Source organism: Accipiter gentilis, chromosome 2 (genome assembly GCF_929443795.1).
Source record: "Accipiter gentilis chromosome 2, bAccGen1.1, whole genome shotgun sequence".
In the NCBI taxonomy this organism is placed as follows: domain Eukaryota; kingdom Metazoa; phylum Chordata; class Aves; order Accipitriformes; family Accipitridae; genus Astur; species Astur gentilis.
The window spans coordinates 53,302,907-53,323,542 of record NC_064881.1 but is presented as its reverse complement, the minus strand read 5'-3'; the positions used below and the strand labels follow the sequence as shown (position 1 = coordinate 53,323,542).

At 45.5% G+C, this 20,636-nt stretch overlaps 2 protein-coding genes across 2 annotated transcripts; both read left to right on the top strand.

Annotated features, from left to right (window-relative positions):
- The first annotated feature begins 908 nt into the window (after positions 1-908).
- On the top strand, positions 909-9,000 carry LOC126049334 (lymphocyte antigen 6E-like). Its single transcript, XM_049825531.1, has 3 exons — positions 909-1,799; positions 5,574-5,693; positions 8,361-9,000. Exons 1-3 carry the CDS (start codon positions 1,748-1,750, stop codon positions 8,567-8,569), a joined length of 381 nt encoding a protein of 126 aa, XP_049681488.1. The 5' UTR covers positions 909-1,747; the 3' UTR covers positions 8,570-9,000.
- A 4,710-nt stretch (positions 9,001-13,710) lies between these two features.
- LOC126048871 (lymphocyte antigen 6E-like) lies at positions 13,711-18,812 on the top strand. Its single transcript, XM_049824367.1, has 3 exons — positions 13,711-13,903; positions 17,624-17,743; positions 18,545-18,812. The coding sequence occupies exons 1-3, from the start codon at positions 13,852-13,854 to the stop codon at positions 18,754-18,756; spliced, it is 384 nt and encodes a 127-aa protein (XP_049680324.1). The 5' UTR covers positions 13,711-13,851; the 3' UTR covers positions 18,757-18,812.
- Positions 18,813-20,636: the final 1,824 nt, after the last annotated feature.

Here is a 20,636-nt window from a genome sequence, read left to right as displayed (position 1 = left end):
GGATGCTGTTGGCTGAAATAAATCTGAATGTGGGCTGCCTCTGCAGCGCAACGTACAGGCTGTAGAATGACATCGCCTTGTGACTAGAGCCCCCCTTTCTGCTATTACCTCAAATAGTCAGCCATAAAAGTTGATTTACCAATAAAGACTCATGAAATATCTTCTGAACTGGGGAAAATAAAATATTTCACAAGGAATAGAGGGTTGCATTGCCTGGCATGGAGGTTGCCAACTTCTGTTTTCCTCCTGCCTGGTGTCTTACAAAGGCATTGGTCTTACGAAGCCAAACAACACCCCTCCTTTGAGCTTTCTTGGTTAATTGCCACCTCTGTTCCCACTGAGTTTCATGCTCTACCTATTGAGAAAGCAGAAATTTCCTCACCTTAGTCATGCAGGTCTCCATACGAACAATATTTATATGTCCAATTTAGAGGTGTTGGAAAGACTTACATCACCTCCAGAACTAGGCATGCCTTTTTGGTGAGATAATGACTGTAGGTGGGTCATATTGGAAGCCCAAATATTTAATGGGAGATGGAAATCTGAGCAACTTTGTGATGAAGAAAAAAGGGAAATAAAACAGATGGAGAGCAGCAAGGGGCAGAGTCGCTGGCAGAAGCTTGGGGCATGCAGGTTGCTCCTGCAGCTCTGAGTGTCATGTGAAAGGGATCCAGCTGGACCATTTCTGGGACTGTGCCTCCATCCCCACGACTAGATGGCAAAAAGACAACGGTGGGAGGAAAAAGCAACAGCACTCAGAAGAAGGTGGGAAAGATTCTCATTTTATACAGGGAGATAGGATGAAACATGATAAAAAAGGAGGAATAAAGAGCACCGTATGGAAATCCAGTGGAGTACTCCGATTTGGCATTTCACATAATTTTTGGCTACAATTTTTTTTTTCCGAAGACTTAATGAGTTGAGATCCTTGATCAGGCAATCCCCCATTCTCCATGCTTTAAGTGGTTTGTTTTTTTCTCCCTGACATTTATTTTTTGTGATTTGTGAAAAAAAAAGTCACAGCTTGTTCAATGTGATGGGAGTGGGTGCTATTTCCATTTTTTTAATTTAAGTGGTCATTTTCATTGCCCATTGGAATTTATTTTCTAATAAGATAACATTTTCCCTCATATAAAATATCCAATTTTTTAACAGAAACATTTATGATTTTGAACTGCTGTCTTAAAAAGGCCCACAGAAAATTATGTCTGGTCCCCTATGAAATGCAGTGGAAGGATACTGCTCTTCTGATCTAGCTGTATTGACAATCCTGGGAGACATTTCATAGAAGTTTCAACCCCAATTTCAATTTTAAATTCAATCAATTTCCATATGCACTAAAACAGTGCGTGAGGAGAGGATCTTTGAGGATGCAGCCTGCTCTGAGACCCAAGCTGGCCTGGAAAGGAAAACGTTCCTCTTCTCATGTGGACACTGGTTTGTTTTTGTGTGTTGCTTTTCCTCCACTTATCCAGAATTAGAAACTGTTGCATACTTAACACTAGATGAGCAAGCTGCATTGTGAAACAACTAGGGAAAGAAGAAGTGGGGGGAGAATATATGCTTATTGAGATTTCCAGCAAAGCATACTTCCACATACAAGCACTGACACGTTACTCTCAATCATCCATCATCTGACACAGCAACCCTATAGTTATTATCCTAGCATCAAAGCAAACACTGCAGAGGTATAAAACCTGCCCTGGGTGAGTCCTGCTTGTTTTGGAGGCTGTGAGACCTATAAAGGATGAAGACTTCTCTTCTTGTCGTGCTCATCATAGCCCTGTGCACGGAGAGTGGTGAGTCTCCAAGAATTGCTTTGCACTACTGAGACCCCCAGAGCTGGGGCATGTCTTTCATATTGCAGGATGACAAGAGGATTTTGCAGCATGAATGGTAAAGCTGAAGGGTCATTAGGCTCTAGACAGTATCCCAGTCCTCAGGATAAGAAGCCAGAGGATGTGTATCCCCATCAGAAGTTGGAAGAATGCTGAGGAGCTGAAGTGAGGGATGAGTTACCCACCTCACTTGACTCGTGCAGTCTCAGCCCAGACCTTGGAGTGGTTCAGTGCAGGCAGCTGAGAGCCCTTGGTCCAGCTCTGTGAGAAGGGGGGTTAGTTGATGAATATACAGAGCTGGACAGGGAGAGGGCAATATGTGCAATAAAGCTGAAAATTTTTGACATGTAACTAACTACAGCCTGATTTTTTAATTTTATTTTTTTTCTCACTTACTTGTTTACTGGTTCAATTACAAACCAGCATTACCTAAATTGGGAGAGATGGTCGTGCCACAAGAAGATGCAATTCTGGCTCCCATCTCTTTCTTGCAGCTTGTTGCTTTGAGGTGCAACTTTTGCTGATGTTGATCCCAGGTCTGGGATGGAGATGCAGAGTTCCATTCTCATTCTGATAACTGGATTTTTTGGGGAAGGTTGCACTGGGAAACTGCATTTTAACTTTGCCTGGTTGGGCTCTGCCAAGGACCACTGCCTGTGCTTCTGGGAGATCCTGTTTGCACAGAGGTGGGCTGTGGGACAGGCAAGGAACAGAGGGTGCAGCCCTGAATATCCCTCTCTGACTTCTCCAAGGGAATAGTTGATTCCTCCAGCTTGGGGGGGGGGTTGCTTTATTGCAAACTGCATTTTTCTCAGGCTCTGCCGTAGGGTTTTATTTGCAAATTACTGGCCGTTCTGGTACAGGTCTAGCAGAGCACTTAGGCTCACACTTAATTTGAGGCTGTAAATGTTCTTACTGCAGGACTTCACAGACTTCAGACTTGGCGTGTGCTAAATCATTGTGCTCAACAGGGTTGAGAAAGTTGAGGGTAATAAAAGGATTCTTTCCTGCAGCTTATCAACTGTAATCACATTTTTTAAAAAGATCACGTAATGAGACAGCAAACTTACCAAAGGAGTCAGTGAAAATTAACACATACGCAGCACCACTTCGCTGTGCAATCTAGCCAGAAGGCTGGTTGCTGTTCCAATTAATCCTGAACCTGACTGATTTTAACAGTGTAAATCCTGCATCTGCCGGCATTTGCACTTGCTAATGCTTTACACGTGTAAGTTGTTTATCTGGGTGGTTTGAATTATTCCCCTGAAAATCTTCCTTCAGGAATGTTCTTTTTCCATTAGAGCAGAAGTCTTGCGGGGTGCAGACAGCAGACCTCCAAAGGCAGCCTGGTTTAACCCCAGCTTTGCATCCCAAGTAGGGCACAGTTCAAAAGAAATACCGTTCCCTTCCCCACTCTTGCAACAGATATCTCAACAGATGCAATAAAACAGACATCTTTTTCCATAGCACGAGCAAAATTGTCTTACCTGATTTCAGGGTCTTAACTGAGTTACCAGGTTAGGAGCCCATACGGCTCCAGAGTCCTCTACAGTACATGGTGAGCGAGAAAGAAACCTCTTGAGCACAGAGGTTGGCAAAATCATCCCTGCAGAGTGGTTGCCCCCTCTCCTGGCTAGGAGGGTTCCAGGGCAACTGGGATCTGAAATTGGCAGCTTTGGGAGGTTGGGATGAAACAGGACTTGGGCATGCAATAAGTTCCACTGTTTCCTCCATAGAGTCAGGAAGTTTTTCTTGGAATGGGCTTGATTAAAGAAGCTGCATTAATTAAGGAATAAAATGAGCTACATGTCTGGAAATCCCAGTTTGGGGACTCTGCTCTAGTCTACACTTATTCTGGGAGGAAAGGGTGGTTCCCAGTGGGGTGGAGCAGAAATGTGCCTGTATGGGGTTTGCACAATAAAGAATGAAGCCACACCACTTCGCGTGCAGATGGTCTAAAGGAGGGTCCTAGAATTAGAAAGAAAAAAAAAAAATAATTATCCTGCAGTGTCAGGACAATACTGACCGCAAGAGCCACACAGGACAGCTGAGAGGTTCTGGAGTTGGAAATGACCAAGGTAGGAAGCAAATTGCAATAGTCTCGGTATCAAGTCAGAGCGAGCCGGCTGCCAGGTCTAAGGCTTTTGAAATAAGGGTGTTGAACATGGGAACAGAGGGAGATGGGGCGTCTGTGTCCTCTGCTAGCTGCTCTTCAGCAAGAGACAACAGAGGGAGAGCAGGAACTGTGAGGACTATGGACCGCAAGAAGAAAGTGAAGGTCAGTTCTGGGTGGCCATGGAAAGGGAAAAGGGGCTGCTAGCTGGTGTGGGGAGAGAATACAGTTTCCACAGAGACAGAGAAGGATGAATAGTGCCCTAAAAGGCATTTTTGTGGCTTCCTATGAAATATAGTGATAGTGGTCACCTGGGGTCACAGTCTGAGCTGGGACCAGGTCTGGGCTAGTACGACGTTAAGGAGCACAGACCCCGTTGGTGCCAGATGAGCTTGTCTAAGGTTAAACAAGGGCAGCAATGAGGTTGGGGCATTGCTGGCAAAGGCAGTAACAATGGCAAAGAAGCTCACGCAAGGGAGAAGAGCAAGGGAGACAAAGAGCAAGGAAGGCAAAGCTAAAGGACAGTGCTGGTACAAGAATAAGAGGGGTATTAACTGGCCATGGATAGGGATACCCTGGAAAGGAGAAGAATGAGTCTAATCCCTGGTGGGTGACATTACTGCAGGAGTGTTTGCTCCAGATAAACAGATGAGTAGGAAATTCCCCTTATCATGCAGAGAAACCTTCCCCAAGGATCTCTTTGCTATGAATGACTGCTTTAGCTTACTTGAGTGCAAGCTGTTTTCATTCATTCATACTAGCGCAGCGCTTTGCAGATGCACAGTGTTACAGATGTACACATTTTGTAGTGTTAGGCAGTCATCACCCACAGACGGCTGTAAAAAGGAATCTGCTGCAGCCAAGGGGGTGGTTTGCTGAGTCCTGTCTTCTACAGGTCCAAGATTGCCTCCCCATACAGGAGAGCTCTGAAAATGAACCAGCCAAATGCTAGGATCCATCTTCCCAGCAAATGTGGAGAAGCAGATCTAGGTCACTTGTCCCTCATTTGAGATACATTGTGGGGGAATGCAGTAAAATATTCATGCCTAGTATGGCCAGAGGGGGTTACTCTTAGGTCTGTGTCTCCCTTTTTTGTATTCAAAAAAGGTTTTTAAAGTAATTCACTGTTGGTCTGTGTGCTCTGAGAAAGGATGTGTAGGCCAGAACTCTTCAGATGACTTGAAAAGGATGTGAAAGAGTGTGGACAGGAATCCACTGCTCTCTTTCTATACAGGAAATAGTGGCCACCAACCAAGGCTTGGAGGAGCCAGGTTGGAAGGAATCCACAAGAGCTTCATGCTGCAAGCGGTAGTAGGCTGGGGTGCTCTTCCCAAAAGCACACTGGGGATGCCAGATGTTGAAACTGGAGACCCAAGTAAGTATCCAGAAGGAAGATCCTTTGAGGGTTACTAAACGAGCAAACCACATCAGTGTCAGGAATCTGAGCTTAAAGTAATTTGCATGCAGGAGATTCGCTGGGGCCAAGTTTCACACACCCAGGAGGTTGTCTGCCTGTGGCCACTGGGCTTGACAGATCCTCCATCTGGACCAGCACCACCAGTTTTGTGCTCCTATGGGTATTTCTAGAGGGGATTGATGGGTGTTGTGTGCTTCTTTTGCAGCTTTCTCCTTGACATGTTTCACATGCAAAGATGCAACTTCCAATTTACATTGTCTCAGTACAACCACATGCTCTGACCATGAGAAGTACTGTCTTACAACCTATTCTACCACAGGAGTCGGTAAGTGTGAAGCTTTACTAAGGCTCTGATGACAAAATGGGGTTCAGGTTAGGCTGACTGCAAAGCCTTCTCCCACCATGAGTTGTGATGGAACAAATAATTATGATTGTAGCACACAGAGAGCAAATCTTGCAGCAGGTGGGAACTCAGCATAGCCTGTCTCTGTTGCAATATATCGTAACAATACTGCACTGCTTATTAAACACACTCAGGAAAGGGAGTGTCATGGTTTAATCCCAGCCAGCAACTAAGCCCCACACAGCCATTCGCTCCCTCCCTCCCTGGTGGGATGGGGGAGAGAATCAGAAGAGTAAAAGTGAGAAAACTCGTGGGTTGAGATAAAGACGGTTTAACAAGTAAAGCAAAAGCCGTGCGTTCAAGCAAAATAAGGAATTCATTCACTACTTCCCATGGGCAGGCAGGTGTTCAGCCATCTCCAGGAAAGCAGGGCTCCATCATGCATAACGGTTACTTGGGAAGACAGACGCCATCACTTTGAATATCCCCCACATCCTTCTTCTTCCCCCAGCTTTATATGCTGAGCATGACGTCATATGGTCTGGAATATCCCTTTGGTCAGTTGAGGTCAGCTGTCCTGGCTGCGTTCCCTCCCAACTTCTTGTGCAACCCCAGCCTACTCGCTGGTGGGGTGGGATGAGAAGCAGAAAAGCCCTTGGCTCTGTGTAAGCACTGCTCAGCAGTAACTAAAACATCCCTGTGTTATCAACACTGTTTTCAGCACAAATCCAAAATGTAGCCCCATACTAGCTACTATGATGAAAATTAAACCTATCGCAGCCAAAACCAGCACATTGTCCACCCCTTATTCCATACCATTTACATCACGCTCAGGTCCCATGCTATCCAGTACATCCTCATTACCCACCACTCCCCTTCCTATCCTTTGATGTAATACACAGATATCATTACCGTAGTCTATGGACCACCCTTGTAAAATGTCCACAAAATGTCCAGAAATGTCCACAAAATGTCCATTGAGTTAATTTAGTCCATGACTTTGGCCTCCATCTCTTATGGTGGTCACTCAGAAGAGGAGAGGTGGTGTGTTGTGTGGAGTTATTGGGCACCAAAGCCAGCTCAGGTTGGGTCACTGCTGCATTTGCACTGCTTCTTGTAGGGCTTGTCCTCTATTGGTTCAGTTGGTTCCTGCTATAGTAATTCCTAAAACACGCAAACACAAATCATGGGTTACAACAATTCAAAGCTCTTTCCACTACAGTCTCCGCCCTTGGTCCCTTTGGACCAGACCATGGGGTTTGACATTGCAATGAACTCCTCCCCTTTCCCCTGCTCCGGCTTGGGCTTATCTATAGACTGCAGTCCCTTAGGGGAGTACCTGCTCCACCTTGTCTGTGAGCCACAGTCTCTCCAGGGGTATATATGCTGCAGCACAGACTTATCCACAGCCACAGTTGCTTTCAGGTGTACCTGTTCCAGTGTAGACTTCTCCACAGCCACAGATACTTCAAGTTGTACCTTCTCCAGCATGGATTTATCCTTGGGCCACAATCCCTTCAGAGGTATACCTGCTGTGGCACAGACGTAACCACAGCCACAGACACTTTGAGATGTACCTGGTCTGGCATGGGCTTATCCACGGCCACAGACACTTCAGGGTGTCCTGCTCCTGCGTGGACTCCTCCACAGGTCACAGTCCCTTCGACTTGAGTTCACACTGGAGTTCCAGCCTGACCGGTACAGCAGTACAGAAACAGCAGCGATGCCCTGGCCATCTGCCAGCCCAGGCACGTTGCCATTGCTGTTATCAAAATGTTCCCAGGCACGGCAGAGTAAGATGATAAGCAGTACAGCAAGCAGTGAAAGCAAAAAGCAGCCACTAACGAGCTCTAGACTCTAATATACAGCAAGGCAAGTAAGCCCCACGGCAGGAGCCCAGGAGCCTGCCAATTAAAAGCTAAACAGCAATAACAGCTGTAAATTCGATCTAGCACATTCCAAGCAAACCTGTCATTATCTCAAACCCTTTGAGCCCCGTGTTGGGCATCAAAAAGGACTGTCATGGTTTAACCCCAGCCAGCAGCTCAGACCCACACAGCCACTTGCTCACTCCCCCCGGTGGGATGGGGGAAAGAATTGGAAGGGTAAAAGTGAGAAAATTTGTCGGTTGAGATAAAGACGTTTTCAGCACAAATTCAAAACATAGCCCCATAGTAGCTACTGTGAAGAATATTAATTCTATGGCAGCACAGAGAGATACTGGAAGAGGGAGGATTTCTCTGCACAAACCCTGTGTCTCATCTCCAAGCTCAAATATATGCTCATGAGGTGGTGGGATTGGAAAGGGCCAGGTCCTGTGGAAGGAGCAATCCCAAGGCATGGTGAGGATGATGTCTTGCAATCTTGCACCGTGCAAATGTATTACATCTCCGAATTCTTGCCCTACGTTGCACTCAGCTGGCCCTGAAAACAGCAGAGTCGTAAGGCCTGGAGATCGTCTCCATAGGTTCCACATACACAAATAATGATGCACTGCAACGAAACCCAAGGGAAAACCAACAGCATTGAGTACAGAACAATGTATTCCCCACTGGATAGTGCACAGCCAGTCTATCACTGAAGTCTGTAAAAAATACACAAGACAAAAAACTTGACTTTTCTCCCTGTTTTCTCTCTTTCCCACTTCAGGCAATGACCGTAACCAGCGTATTAGCAAGAAATGTTCTGCATTTTGCCCAACAATTGACCTGAATATTGGCATAGCCGGGGTGGCTACCAGCTGCTGCGAGACTTCCCTGTGCAACATCAGCGGTGCCAGCAGTGTGAAAACCAGCTACACTATGATAGCTCTGGGTGTCTTGGCCAGTCTCGCCTGCATCCTCTGCCTGGGTTTTTAAAGGGGCTGGGAAGGGGGAAAGGAGCTGCCTGGCCTTGCATTGCAAGGGATCAAACCCTCATCTGTACAGTGCGAATGCTGCCCTGTTTCTCCTACCTGGCAGGTCACATCCCATCAGCAAATATTTTTGCTCTTTCTGTGCTCTGACGGCAACGCGCAAGAGCACAGCCCTACCTCAGAACGGTGTTTGGGAGAGAAAGGCGTGATGTGGAGCCCTGCACATGCAGAAGGGCACCATATAGTCACCGTCTCTCTTACTATTGGCCTTTATAACTCCATGCATTTTTCCCCCTTCATTTTTTCCCTGCCATTTTCTTGTGCCATTTTTCCCTTTATACCATTTTCTGCCCTGTATCATTTTACTCTGAGGAAGCCTTTAATATTATAGTTGTTAAACAGAAGCTGGGCACAATAAAGTGTTATTTTATTCTATTGTGTGACTGTGTGGTATGGTACATCGGGCGTAGCAGCTGGATGCATCCACGTTAGCAGCAATAAAAGCGGAGGCGTTAGTCTGCAAGTCAAATTGAAATAATGCTGAAATATATTGCAATTCCTTTGCAGTCACTTCAGGAAGCCTCTCCCCAGATTTTTTTCTTTTTTTTCTGCATCGGCAGAAGTGTCATTTTGTGACTCCATTTCAAAGTAAACTGTATTCTATTTAACTTGCTTTCAGTTTCTCTTCTGGGTCAGCCAGCTGAAAGGCAATGGCTGTTGAGCTCTCCAGCAGGCAAACAGAGGGGACAAGGCGGGACCCAGCAAGAAGGGATCTTGAGCATTAAGTTTTCTTTAAACTGATCTAAGATCTTCCAGTGGAAATTGCTTTATAAGCATTACGGATTATTTTGAAAGGGGAGAAGAGTATCTTGCATGGTGCTTAAAGGAAAATCATCAGAAAAGACAGACCGTTTCTACCGTGTGTCTGCTGAGTCTGGAAATTTCAGCTCCATCCATAACAAAATATTAACTTTGAAAATAAATCTTTTATGTTTGCTGGTCAAGTTTCCTATCGGGGTTAAAGTTGAAGGAACTCATTCCTCTGCACTGACCTTCCTTATGGATAATCTTAGCTAGCAATGAGAGATTTGCTCACTCAAACCCTTCTGAAGTGAGTCACAGGAAGCTGAAATGCTTTCTCCTGAGCTGAAGAAGCTCTCTACGAGGATTACCCCAACCAGATCTCCCAGGATAATTAGTTGGGTGCAGCTCACCCAGCTGGTTTTCTTTCTGTGGACTCATTGCACAGGGAGAGCAGCTACACACTTTGCTCGGTCTGCTGGGTATTTTACTGATAGCAGAGGAACAACAACACTCAGAAACAGCTGGGTATTTATAAGAGGTTTGCAAAGGAAATGTGGTCTCATGGCTCCAGCTCATCCCAACCTGCTCCCGTCCCTTCTTGTCCACCCTCCCTCCTATTCACATCTGACCCCCAGCTGTCCACTCCCTGGCTGTTTTCTCTCTCAGCCTTCCATGTTGGATTCTTCATCCAGTCTTAGTCCGGGCTTTACCTCCAACTTCTATTTTCTTGCTAGAGCCTCAGCTCATTTTTTTTCTCCTTGGTGCAAATGCACGATTGGCCAAGGATACTCCAGCTTTAGCCATGAGACTCTCTGTTGTCCTCACGGTTTCTATTGCACTGCCATCCCCTAGCTGAGCTGGCTCCCCTCTTTTGTCCAATTCACTCTCTTCACCTTTCTTCCCCTCCTGCCAGATTTAGAGATATTCAAGCAGCACACACATTTGAATGCCTCAAATGAGCCAAGAACTGTTCTGTGGCCTTGGATGGCCGTACTCTGCCCCACACCCAGATCATAACGTGGTAACAACTGAACTATTTGAAGTAGTCTTCAGCCTTTGCTATCCACAGGTTTAGGATTTCTTAGGGACAATGCCGGTTGGCACAGGCAAAGGCCAAGCTGGGGCTAGTACTGCCCCAGGTCTTGTCCTGCTGTGCTTATGAATACAGACCTGCTCTTGGCATACAGGTTTCAAATAAGGTCATGTCTTGTGCTACCTGAACTTGGTAGGTGCCTCCGTTTTGGGCTGGGAGGGAACCTGGCACGTGAAGGAAGGTATAAAAATGTGTGGGCAAAGGGGCCAAAGGCACGTGGTTGAGTCTGCTTCTGCCATGGAGGCTTTCATGGTCTGGTTATGGCTGTTGCATGGAGAAGTCATGATCAGGATTAGGAAGCCAGGAGTCCCATTCCTAAGGGAGCAGCTCCATCCATGGGCCCCAGCCTGCCTCCCTCTTGTCTGGTTTCTCCCACAGGTTTTGCATTCCCTGCTGCCCAGCAACACAACCCATGCACGTGGGCCAAAAAATTGACCCACATCTCCAGTTACATAAAAGGGTCCTTATCTGGAGGTGGGACCAGCAATTGCCCTGCGGTACAGGAGGTCCTAAACCCATGAAAACTCCCTTTAGTGAACCCTCCCTTGGCAACGGCTGTTGTGTAAAAGAAGACTCCTCTCTGCCAGCCTCCCTGAGAAATCCCGATGTGACATCACCCACGCAGATGCTGCTGCCTAATTCCACATCCCTCCGCCCAGCGTTTTTTATTTGCTGGCTCCCATGGTTGCATACTCCTTGCGTGAGAGTGGCGAGCTGCCCTGCAGAGACATCTGGGATGCCTGGAGGGCTCTCAGGAAGAAGATGGGCATCTCATCCAAATAGTTGGGATTGCTCCTGGGAGGTAGCTGTCTCTCTCTGCCCGGATTATGGAAGAGCTCAGTTTTCGGTTCTCTAAGTCACTGTGCCAGGACCTGAATCAGCCAAGGGGGCCTTGCCCTGCCTAAATTAGGCACCTGGAGGAGGTGGTTTAACTTTGGCCCTTCTTTTCCCTCACTCAGGGCTCTATCCCCACTAATTCTGAAGGACCTACGCTGCCTTCTGCTCTCCTTAAATAATTTGGCTGTCTTTTCCCTCACAACATGAAATTTCTTCCCTTCTGCTGTTTATTTGCCCAGATCCGATTAACACCCAATGAATCAATGGCAAAGTGAGAGACAAGATGGATGCACAAGATCAAAGCAAGGTCTCCGCCGGGTCTAAAAAAGCTTCTGGAAGCCATGGAAAGAGACAAAGGCATCCCTTTTTCAAAATTAACTGCTTCTCTCTTGTCATATAGCCAGCTCATGGCTCCATTTTGAGGTCCATTTTAGTTTTCCTGAATGGTTAGTGATGAGATATTACTCCACAGAGGTGATTCAGCTTCCTTGAGTTTTTTTGCAGTCTTCCTCAATCTTACTTCTCACTTGATGTCCCTGGCTTGCCAGCTCCAGGCCCTCCTCCAGGCTGAAGGCTGTGATGCTGGGCAGCAGGAGACATCCTCCCCACACTGGCTGCTTGAGTGTTGCCTCTAACCGCATTGAGTTTTGTAATCTGTCCTCTTGAGCAAAAAGGAATCATCATGACCCAGTCACTGTGCTGCAAAATTACTGCTCTCCAGACCCCGAGAAGAGGGCATGCTCCAGCATTGCAATATGCCTAGGTACTAACGAAGTTGTTAATGTCCTGGGGACAGGTCCCAGATAACTGTTTGATGTAGAAGACCTTGGTTTCCTGCTCAAATTTCTCTCCTTAGTGCATGTTTTCTGGCAGTGCTGGGGATGTTTTAGCCTCACCACTCTCTTTCAAAGCTGACTTGCACAGAGCCAACATGCGCATGAGCATGAAGGTTCACGTAGAAAAAAAAAGGATGTTGGCGAAGTCAACATGAGGGGGCATATGGCAGTAATTAGAGCACCATTTCATTCACGGAGGAAGGGAAAAGGCATATATGTAACAGAAGTCTGTGGGATAATTAATAGGACCGAAAAAAGGAAAAAAATGGTTGCTTCCTTTTACCCTCACTGCAAAATACCAGCAAGAAGACACACCCACTAATTATGAAGAACGACCTGTTTATAAAGCACTTAAGCAGTAAACTGAGTTCCCCTCTGTAAAGCAGAAGGCTGGATTTGATCATGTCCCTACCAGCATGTCCCCTGCTGACCTCCCAAACCTCCCAAACCAGGAACGGGGATATCTATTTTGACATCGGGCTTGAACAACTCTGGAATTCACCACCTGATGATGTCATTCTAGGAGCAATTTAGGAGGGCCGGAAAAAGTGTCAGAAACTCACATGGATAAGGTAATCATCCAGTGTTGGAATGATTCATATTAGAAACAGACAAAAATACCCTACTGATGGCTACTTCTAGGTAACTGCCTCTTAAGTTATTCTGTAACTGCCAGCAAATTGGCAATTTTAATTTTTTTTCGCACATTCTGCTACCCGCTGTCCAGGACTAATCTCGGTTTGGAAGAAGCTCCATTGAGGTGGAAGCTTGAGCTCTTACAAGATGCATCTTGTATTAGGGTCTATTTCCCAGAATATCAGAAACAGATTTTAAGAAATTCAGAGGAGAGCAACACAGAGGAATAGAACAAAAGGAATGATTTAAGAGAAGAGATTGAAAAAGAGACAGTTTGAGAGATGGCTTTTTTCAAAGTAGAGCAGAAATTCCAGGATGCCAATTTGTGGTATCATAAATGATTTCCAGAAACTGTTGGGCGTGGAGAAAAGCAGACCCCCTAAAGGATCCCTGAGACAGGAGCAAAACTTCATTAAATAAAAAGTGTATAAGGTATTTGAGAATTATAACCAAGAGAGGAGCAAGCAGACGGATTAATTACAGGTAATGGAGAATCGATAAAAGAAATGAAGACTGACATGAAAATTTGAGGAAGGTCTTCTGTTTAACTAACAATTAGCTAATTTCATTTTGTGTAAAATACACTGATTTTATTGGAGGTAAACCAGCATAAGCCAGCTGAGAGTCTGAACTTCTGGTACTGTGGAATAATTAAAGAAAATGAATGGTATGAACCTTTGTACATCATGTGCTGACTATGCAAAGGGATTAGAAAAATGCACTGTTAGGACTACCTCCCCGTGCCTCCAGGCTCCGCTATTTCATCAGTGCAGCTGCTGCTTCTGCTGGGAGGAAGAAAAGGAAGAAACTCAGAGGAGAAGAGAACAGATCCTCATTTCTCATCGCTCATACGACCAGAAGAGCAAGGAATGTGTTGCTAACAGGACTTTTCCCCAAGGTGCCAGCCTATTCCATGGGCCTCAGCATGGAGAACTCCCACATGCACATTACACACCCTTGGGTTGATTTCATGTCCACCCGTGAGCTATTCGGAACCTGTAAAACTGCTGCCGCCGTTCAAAAGGTATATAACCTGTCCTCCAAACATCTTCCCAGTCCAGTGGAGAGGATCTGGTGGAGATGAAGACTAGTCTTGTCACCTTGCTGGCTGCTGTCCTGTGTGTGGAGCAAGGTAAGCCTCTAATGCTACTACTAGTGAAGGCTTACAGAGAAGACGGTGGAAACTTTTCGCGTGGCAAAACTTTGGAGGGCTGTCACCCTAGCAGTATTGCATTGCTGCAACCATGCTGCCACCAACTTCCTTTTGCACCTTGATTAACAATTTGCTGCAGAAATAAGATCCTGATAAACTAATTCTTTCCAGCGGCGGTACTGAGTGATAGTGTTCTAATTGTATGGTGCTGGATGCCAGGTTATATCCATGCAGTGATCTATGGGATTGTCCCAAATGATGCAAGTTGGAAGTGCCAGAAAGCAGAACAAAACATTTTTTTAAATCCATATCGTTTTTTGAGTATTTTCCAGACTTTTCTGTACTACTGCCTCCTCCATTGTAGTGAGCCACATGGTGTGCCATGTGTCTCGCTCCCTAGGAAATGCACCAGGGAGAATTATATAGATTAAATCAGAGGCAGAGGTGAAAGAGCTTTTCTGTGCATGTCATGTTAAAGGCATCCTTCTCCCAGAGGGAAGTCTGAGGTACGCTGAGTGTGTTTCCCTCTTCTGGGACAGATACACGTGTGTTGCTACATCGCTACTTGCACGTAGGAATAATGACCATATTGCCAATATTTCCCCCACGCCTGATGGTTTCCCAGAAACCATGATACATATCTAGCAGGAGTTGAGAAAGAGGTATCTAATTAATTCTTGCTCTTTGATGTATCAACCCCCTACTCCTAAATTTTTTTGGACAGACAGCTCTGCAGCATGCCTGGAAGATCAAAAGCTTCGGCCAGTTTTGGAACGGGAAAAGGAGTATTAAATTCTGAAAGAATAAAGGATTTTGTGCCCATAATTCCTGAATGCAGTGACACAGTATGGACAGAGGAGAGTAATTATCAAAGGCAATATCCTCAGTGTTACCAGGATGGAGTGGAAAGCTAATAGAGGTCCAAGTCTCTGGTAGCACACATTCATGTGGGATACCTTATGTGTATAAGGTGGGATACCTTATAGCTGTAGTAGGCTGATGACATTTTATATTGGCATTAGCTTCCAAATGGGCTTAAGGACAGTCCTTTATGCAGCACCTTTCTGTAGCCAGTTCTAGATTGGAGAAAGCTAGTGATTCTAATATCAAGGCTTTCACATTCAAGAGTAAGATATCACAACTTTCTGGCCTAATACAGGGACAAAGGAAATCTTAAAGACAACTGTTATTTGATCCTTCTCATGTATCTGGGGTCCCATTACAGACCTTAATAAGCAACTTTTGATCAAAACTGTTGATCTCAAAGCCCACCAAAGACGTTCTGTTGCCATTTGCTTCCATGAACTCACTGTTATATTATGTCCAGAAGAAATCTTAAAAGGTCAAATCTTAAAAGGTCAAATCCTTTGCCCTGCTCTAATGCTGGACCAAACCAGGCAGATGTTTGTCTAATGTGGCCTTGAAAGTTTTCAACAAAGAAGATCATAGAGCCTGGAATTGCTCAGACCCTCATCCCTTTAGAAAGTTAGTCTTAATACCTCTTAACATCTCTTTCTCTACAGTTCTCCTGTGTTTTCACGATAGGATGTGTAGAACAGTTTATTACTTTCTTCTTTGCAGCTTCCTTTTGCTTGCATGAAGGTTACTGTGTCTTTCCTCAGCATTTTCTTATTTTTATTAAACAAACTAAATGCTTCTAACCTTTTCTAAGTGGTCATATTTTCAAGATATCTGACCATTTCTCCTCCCTCTCCTCTGGTATCTCTCCAAATGTTTCGCATATTTTTTGAAGTGCCGCATACAGATTTGGTCATAGGTGTTCCAGCTGAGGCCTTGCCAGAGTGGAAAGGCCACTTTGCATATCTTGCACATGACATTGCCGCCTGTGTTCCCTTGGATGACGTTTGTTTTCATCGCTGTAGTGTGACACTGTTGACTCCTGCTGTTTGCATTGCAGTCCTTAATTGTAACTCAACCAGTTGTTCCTCTTCCTACATTTAAGTGGCTGATTTTTATCTTTGTGTAATATATTTCTCTTTATTGAACTGCATCCATTCTTTTTTCATTCTTTTATTATATCCATCTGTCAAAATCACTTAGAACTCTACTTACAGTACGTTTTCAGCTATTTTGTCCTTTGCATGATCTGAAAATGTGATGTGCATCCTGTATCCCATTCCTACTGTCACTAGTGGTGATACTGTATACACCTGAGTCCACAGCAGAGCTCTAGAGAACCAAAAGAGTTGCATTGCTCCAATGGGTTTGACCAATTGCCATTGCGAACTACCCTGTGAGTGTGTTTTCGTGTCTGGCTTTGCACCCATTCTGTTGCATTTTCACTAGCTTGTGTTTCCTGGGGTTGCTCATAACAACGTCATTCAAGATTGTCCCAAAAATTCTGGTAAAACCTTATTGCATCGCCTCTACCCTGTTCATGAAGATTCAACTTTTTTAGTGATGAACAAAGCAAAAAAGCTACACAGTGTTATGGCTCTCTCAGCATCAACTGTGGATAACTTTTTCCTTCCCTTCCATCGGGAACTTCTCATTTAATGGTCTCTCTGACCTACATTGCCCTTCCACCTTCTTACTGCCAACTTCTTATCAGGCAAAACTGCACTCACAGGAACATGTCCTCTAGTTGCTTTCTGCCCTTTCCATACTGACAGACTGTCCCCAGACTTAGCAGGAACTTAGCAAGCATTCTGCACTGTGTTTGCTTCCCTTCCCCAAAGTGTCTGTATTTTTAAAGTAACTCATCCCCTCTCCTACACACAAAGCCATGTACTTCGCCCTGGGTGATTTTGCAAGCTCAGAACCCAACCACCACCATAAAACCTATAAAACAATTAATCTGCCTAGCTGGGGAGCGTTCTGCAGAACACTTTGGTGTGGTTTCTCATCCAGACTGGTTTTGCTCTTCTTCCTTTTTATCATTACTTTACAGAGGCTTTCCAGCAGTCTGTCCTACCACCTTCTGGATTTAAGGTCAAGTGTGTACATTCTTGACAGATACACCTCATCGCTGCCTGCCCTTCCTGCCAGTCATCTTCTGTATCTGTATTGCAGATGTATGAATTATCCTACCAAATTTGCACTTACTAGTTAAACCATACTTTTGGTTAAGACGTCCCATTTGTTCTCTGTCTTATAGTAGTATGCAGAAGTTCGACAGAGCATCTGACTACTCTCACCAGACTTCCTAGGACTGAGGTTAGGCCAGTTCAGTTAGTGACATTTGACCACAAGAAAGGGTATGTGACAGTAGTCTCTGAGCCAGGTGAAAGAGAAATAGGACACTGGGCATTGTCCACCTCCTCAAAATGCTCCAGGCATCCTCAAGTTCTCCCTGGCAAGACCTGCCTAGGCTGGCCCAGGATAAGCGACTGAGCAGTAATTGGCAATTCACGTGGCAGAGCTCTCAGGACAGAGAAGCTATTGCTCAGCAATAATCTCCATCATAAAAGACCCCAAATCCTTGAATTCCACTCACATCTACTGCTGCCAGAGATTGCAGACAGATCAATAGCACTTCACAGTCTGAGACATATAAGACAGAGAGGGATTTAGCATTGCTGCCATGGGTCAAGGGATAAAGAAAGTCACTGGTCATTCGCACACAAGCATTCATCAGGCTATAACTAGCAAAATGGAGATATCTGGATTGTAGGTATTGTGGTTCCTAAATCATGTAATGTGCTTTTTCTTTCCTTTTCCCCCCCCCCCCCCCCCTAGTTTACCCATTTATCTGCTATGTGTGCCAAGAACAGGAGTCCAACAAGAACTGTTTGACCATTTCCATGTGTGCAAAGGAAGATAAATACTGCGTGACTGTCCGTAACAACGTTGGAACAAGTATGTTTCTAAACACCACCTTGTTTGTGCTATAGAAGAGCAGTCCCAGGAATGGGCTTTCATCCCAGTCACGGCCCCATATGGAAACAATAGCCTCCGAACACTAACTGTTAGGAAACACCGACCTTGTTGCTTGCTATTGCAGTCACTGCAGTGTTGACACATACTTGATATTGTTGGGGAAATGCTGAAGACACATATAGCAGCACCAGGGAGTGAACTCAAGCCTGGGGCTGTGTGCACGGCTTCACAGTTAGCTCCCACCAGCTTTCTGCTGACCGTGCCAGCCAGCTCTTGTTATGGTGATATTCACTCCCAGGGTTGTTTTCAAAAATGTTTCGGCAAAACTGCACCACAGCTCATTCTCTCTGCCATGCACAACCCTTCAGGTCTGTCCTTGGGGCTCGGCACCCTCGAACACCTCCATGTCCTCTCAGACCAAGTCTCAGATCATATAATACATTCCCCCTGGTTTTATGTTGTAGGAAAACTGTCCTGGTGGGAAGTGACCCAGCCTGAGCATCACTTCAGGCAGCTTGAACTGAAAGCCAACCATAATACATCCCCATAATTCCAGTTTAGGGACAGATGAAACAAGGAGCCCAGAGAAGAGCAGCCTCATGTTGCAGCAGTGTGGACATGGCCGGACTGTTGCTAGTCCTGAGCAGAGGACATATTTGCCTTGGGGACTAGTGCCTGGCCTTCTTTTATTCACCAGTGCAGATTTAGCCGTGGAAACATTTTAACAATGATTCTTACATCCTACTCTTTCTTTTTTTTCCTCCTTCTCTTCTGCCTTAGAGCCCAACAAGCCTAAATATGTCATCTCTAAGATGTGTTCTCCAACGTGTCCAGCAACAAGTCAGCAACAAAACCAAACCTATCAGACGGTTTCTTGCTGTGAGAAACCATTATGCAATGTGAATGGAGTCAGCAGCAAGGAAAGCAGCTATGGAGCGATATCCCTGGGTGTCCTAGCCAGTATCACTTACATCTTTGCATGTGGACTGTGATGGGTTAGGAAAAGCTCCCCGTGATGGCATTGTTGGCCGAAATAAAATTGTGTTGCTCTGGGATAATTACTGCTCTCAAAGAGTCATGCTTTGCAGCTGAGCTTCCCCTGGGATTTTCAAGAGAGTCTAATTAGGTGGTGAACTACCATTGATTTGCTAAGCCTACTTGAATCCTAAGCGTCCCCAGCCATTCAAGTCACCTAAGAAAACACATAAAAGGCAGCCCTTTTGACATGTTTGGGCTTCAAATTGTTACAGCTCTGAAGAGATCCTTGAAGACATATTTTTGTCTCTCTGAGTTTCAAAGCGCTGTGAGGAATAACAACCCACCCTGCCTGAAACACAGGTAATAGCTCAATAGTTATGTCAGCACAGAGGGGATGTTCAGTATCTTCTGTTCACACTAAGTTGGTTCTCACACATCAGTCAAGCAGTTCATAAACAAGTAAGGAGAGGTAAAGCTTCTTTCTGGCAGTATTTTGGACATTCCTCCAGCCTCAGTGGGGAATAATTTCTGGCTCCTCTCGCTCTTTGCTCTCGTAGGGTTATCACATTTTGAAACGAGCATCCTTTATCCCCCAGCTCTGATGTGTTGGCTGAGCTTGGGGAAAAGGCAGAGAGAAGCAAACGTGGCTGAGAGAGGACAGACAGCAGCAGGGCACCAGAGGGGAGATGGGAGGGAGAAGGGAAGGGGGGGGGGGCCAGCATGGTAAGCACTGCCCTGGGAATTGCCTGCACACTGCCTCCTCATGGACCTGGTCCAGCTGGAAAAGATGTCCCCATATCTATTTCCCTCTTTTTTTTTGCAGGGCCAAACCAACCTGACAGCTGTTGCCAACCCCAGTCATTTAGAGATTGTGAGATGTTTTCTACAAAACCATGTTCCTGGCGTAGAAACGATTGATTGTGCTGTGCTTTGTTTAGTTTTGCACTCCAGGATCTCCGCTCCCTCCTCTCCCTCCAAGAGCTGCAGCTGAGGGGAGACAGAAAAGCTTTGTAGGAGCCCTGGGGGTGTCTACAGAGCAGAAGAAGGGCAGGCAGCCAGAGGCTAACACAAACAGCCCAGAGCTTCTTGGTCATACCCCTGCTGCAAGCTCACTTTTCTGGAAAACAAAAACAACAAAAAAACAAAAAGGAAGACTTGGCAGCATCACTAGCTCAGCTGTGTTCTGGGGAAAACTAGAGATCATCCAAACAATTCAAGGGTGGTTTTCTTTTTTGGATGAGATGTTGTATTTGATGGCTAAATGAGATCTTTGGTTTCTCTGAAGCATTGCCTTCGAAATCTGCTGTGTTTTTGTTGCACGTGTGGAAGGATGCACGTTTTTGAGATGTTTCACACTGCCTGGATTACAAAGCAAACGATTTCTCAAGAGGACGATCAGCCAAAGATGCCCCATCAACTTCTTGTTTTGTACTGTGAACTCTGAAGCCCGGTGCCTGGTTTTAAACGTTTTGATTAATGGACAGGAGAGAAACAAAGCAAAAGAAGGAGGTGACACCACAGTGCTGGGCAGGGACAAGACGCTGATGCCCATTGATCTGAGCATACTGGTGAGCCGTGCCTGGGGACGACAGATGTCAAGAGGGCCAAATGTGAACTTGCCAGCAGAACATGCTATTAATTTTCTCTCACCAAAGGCAACCACAAAAGGGAAGGAAAGCTATGATGGAGAAGGGGAAGGGAAAGACTTTTTAAAGCTAAAGGAAGGAAGAGATGCCCAGCTGCTAAGCGCATGGGCTGGCAGCACTGGTAGGGGCTGTGGTGGCCGTGCTGCATCCCGATTCCATGAGCACATGCTCCACAAATACCCCACACAGACAGAAGACACTTCATCCCCCCAATACATCGAGTGCTTTCAAAAAACTCCAGGAAAGTT

Coding starts and splice junctions, on each gene's coding strand:
- LOC126049334 (XM_049825531.1), top strand. CDS start 1,748: ATGAAGACTTCTCTTCTTGTCGTGCTCATCATAGCCCTGTGCACGGAG. Junction 1,800..5,573: donor AGCCCTGTGCACGGAGAGTG/GTGAGTCTCCAA, acceptor CTTCTTTTGCAG/CTTTCTCCTTGACATGTTTC. Junction 5,694..8,360: donor CTATTCTACCACAGGAGTCG/GTAAGTGTGAAG, acceptor TTCCCACTTCAG/GCAATGACCGTAACCAGCGT.
- LOC126048871 (XM_049824367.1), top strand. CDS start 13,852: ATGAAGACTAGTCTTGTCACCTTGCTGGCTGCTGTCCTGTGTGTGGAG. Junction 13,904..17,623: donor TGTCCTGTGTGTGGAGCAAG/GTAAGCCTCTAA, acceptor CCCCCCCCCTAG/TTTACCCATTTATCTGCTAT. Junction 17,744..18,544: donor CCGTAACAACGTTGGAACAA/GTATGTTTCTAA, acceptor CTTCTGCCTTAG/AGCCCAACAAGCCTAAATAT.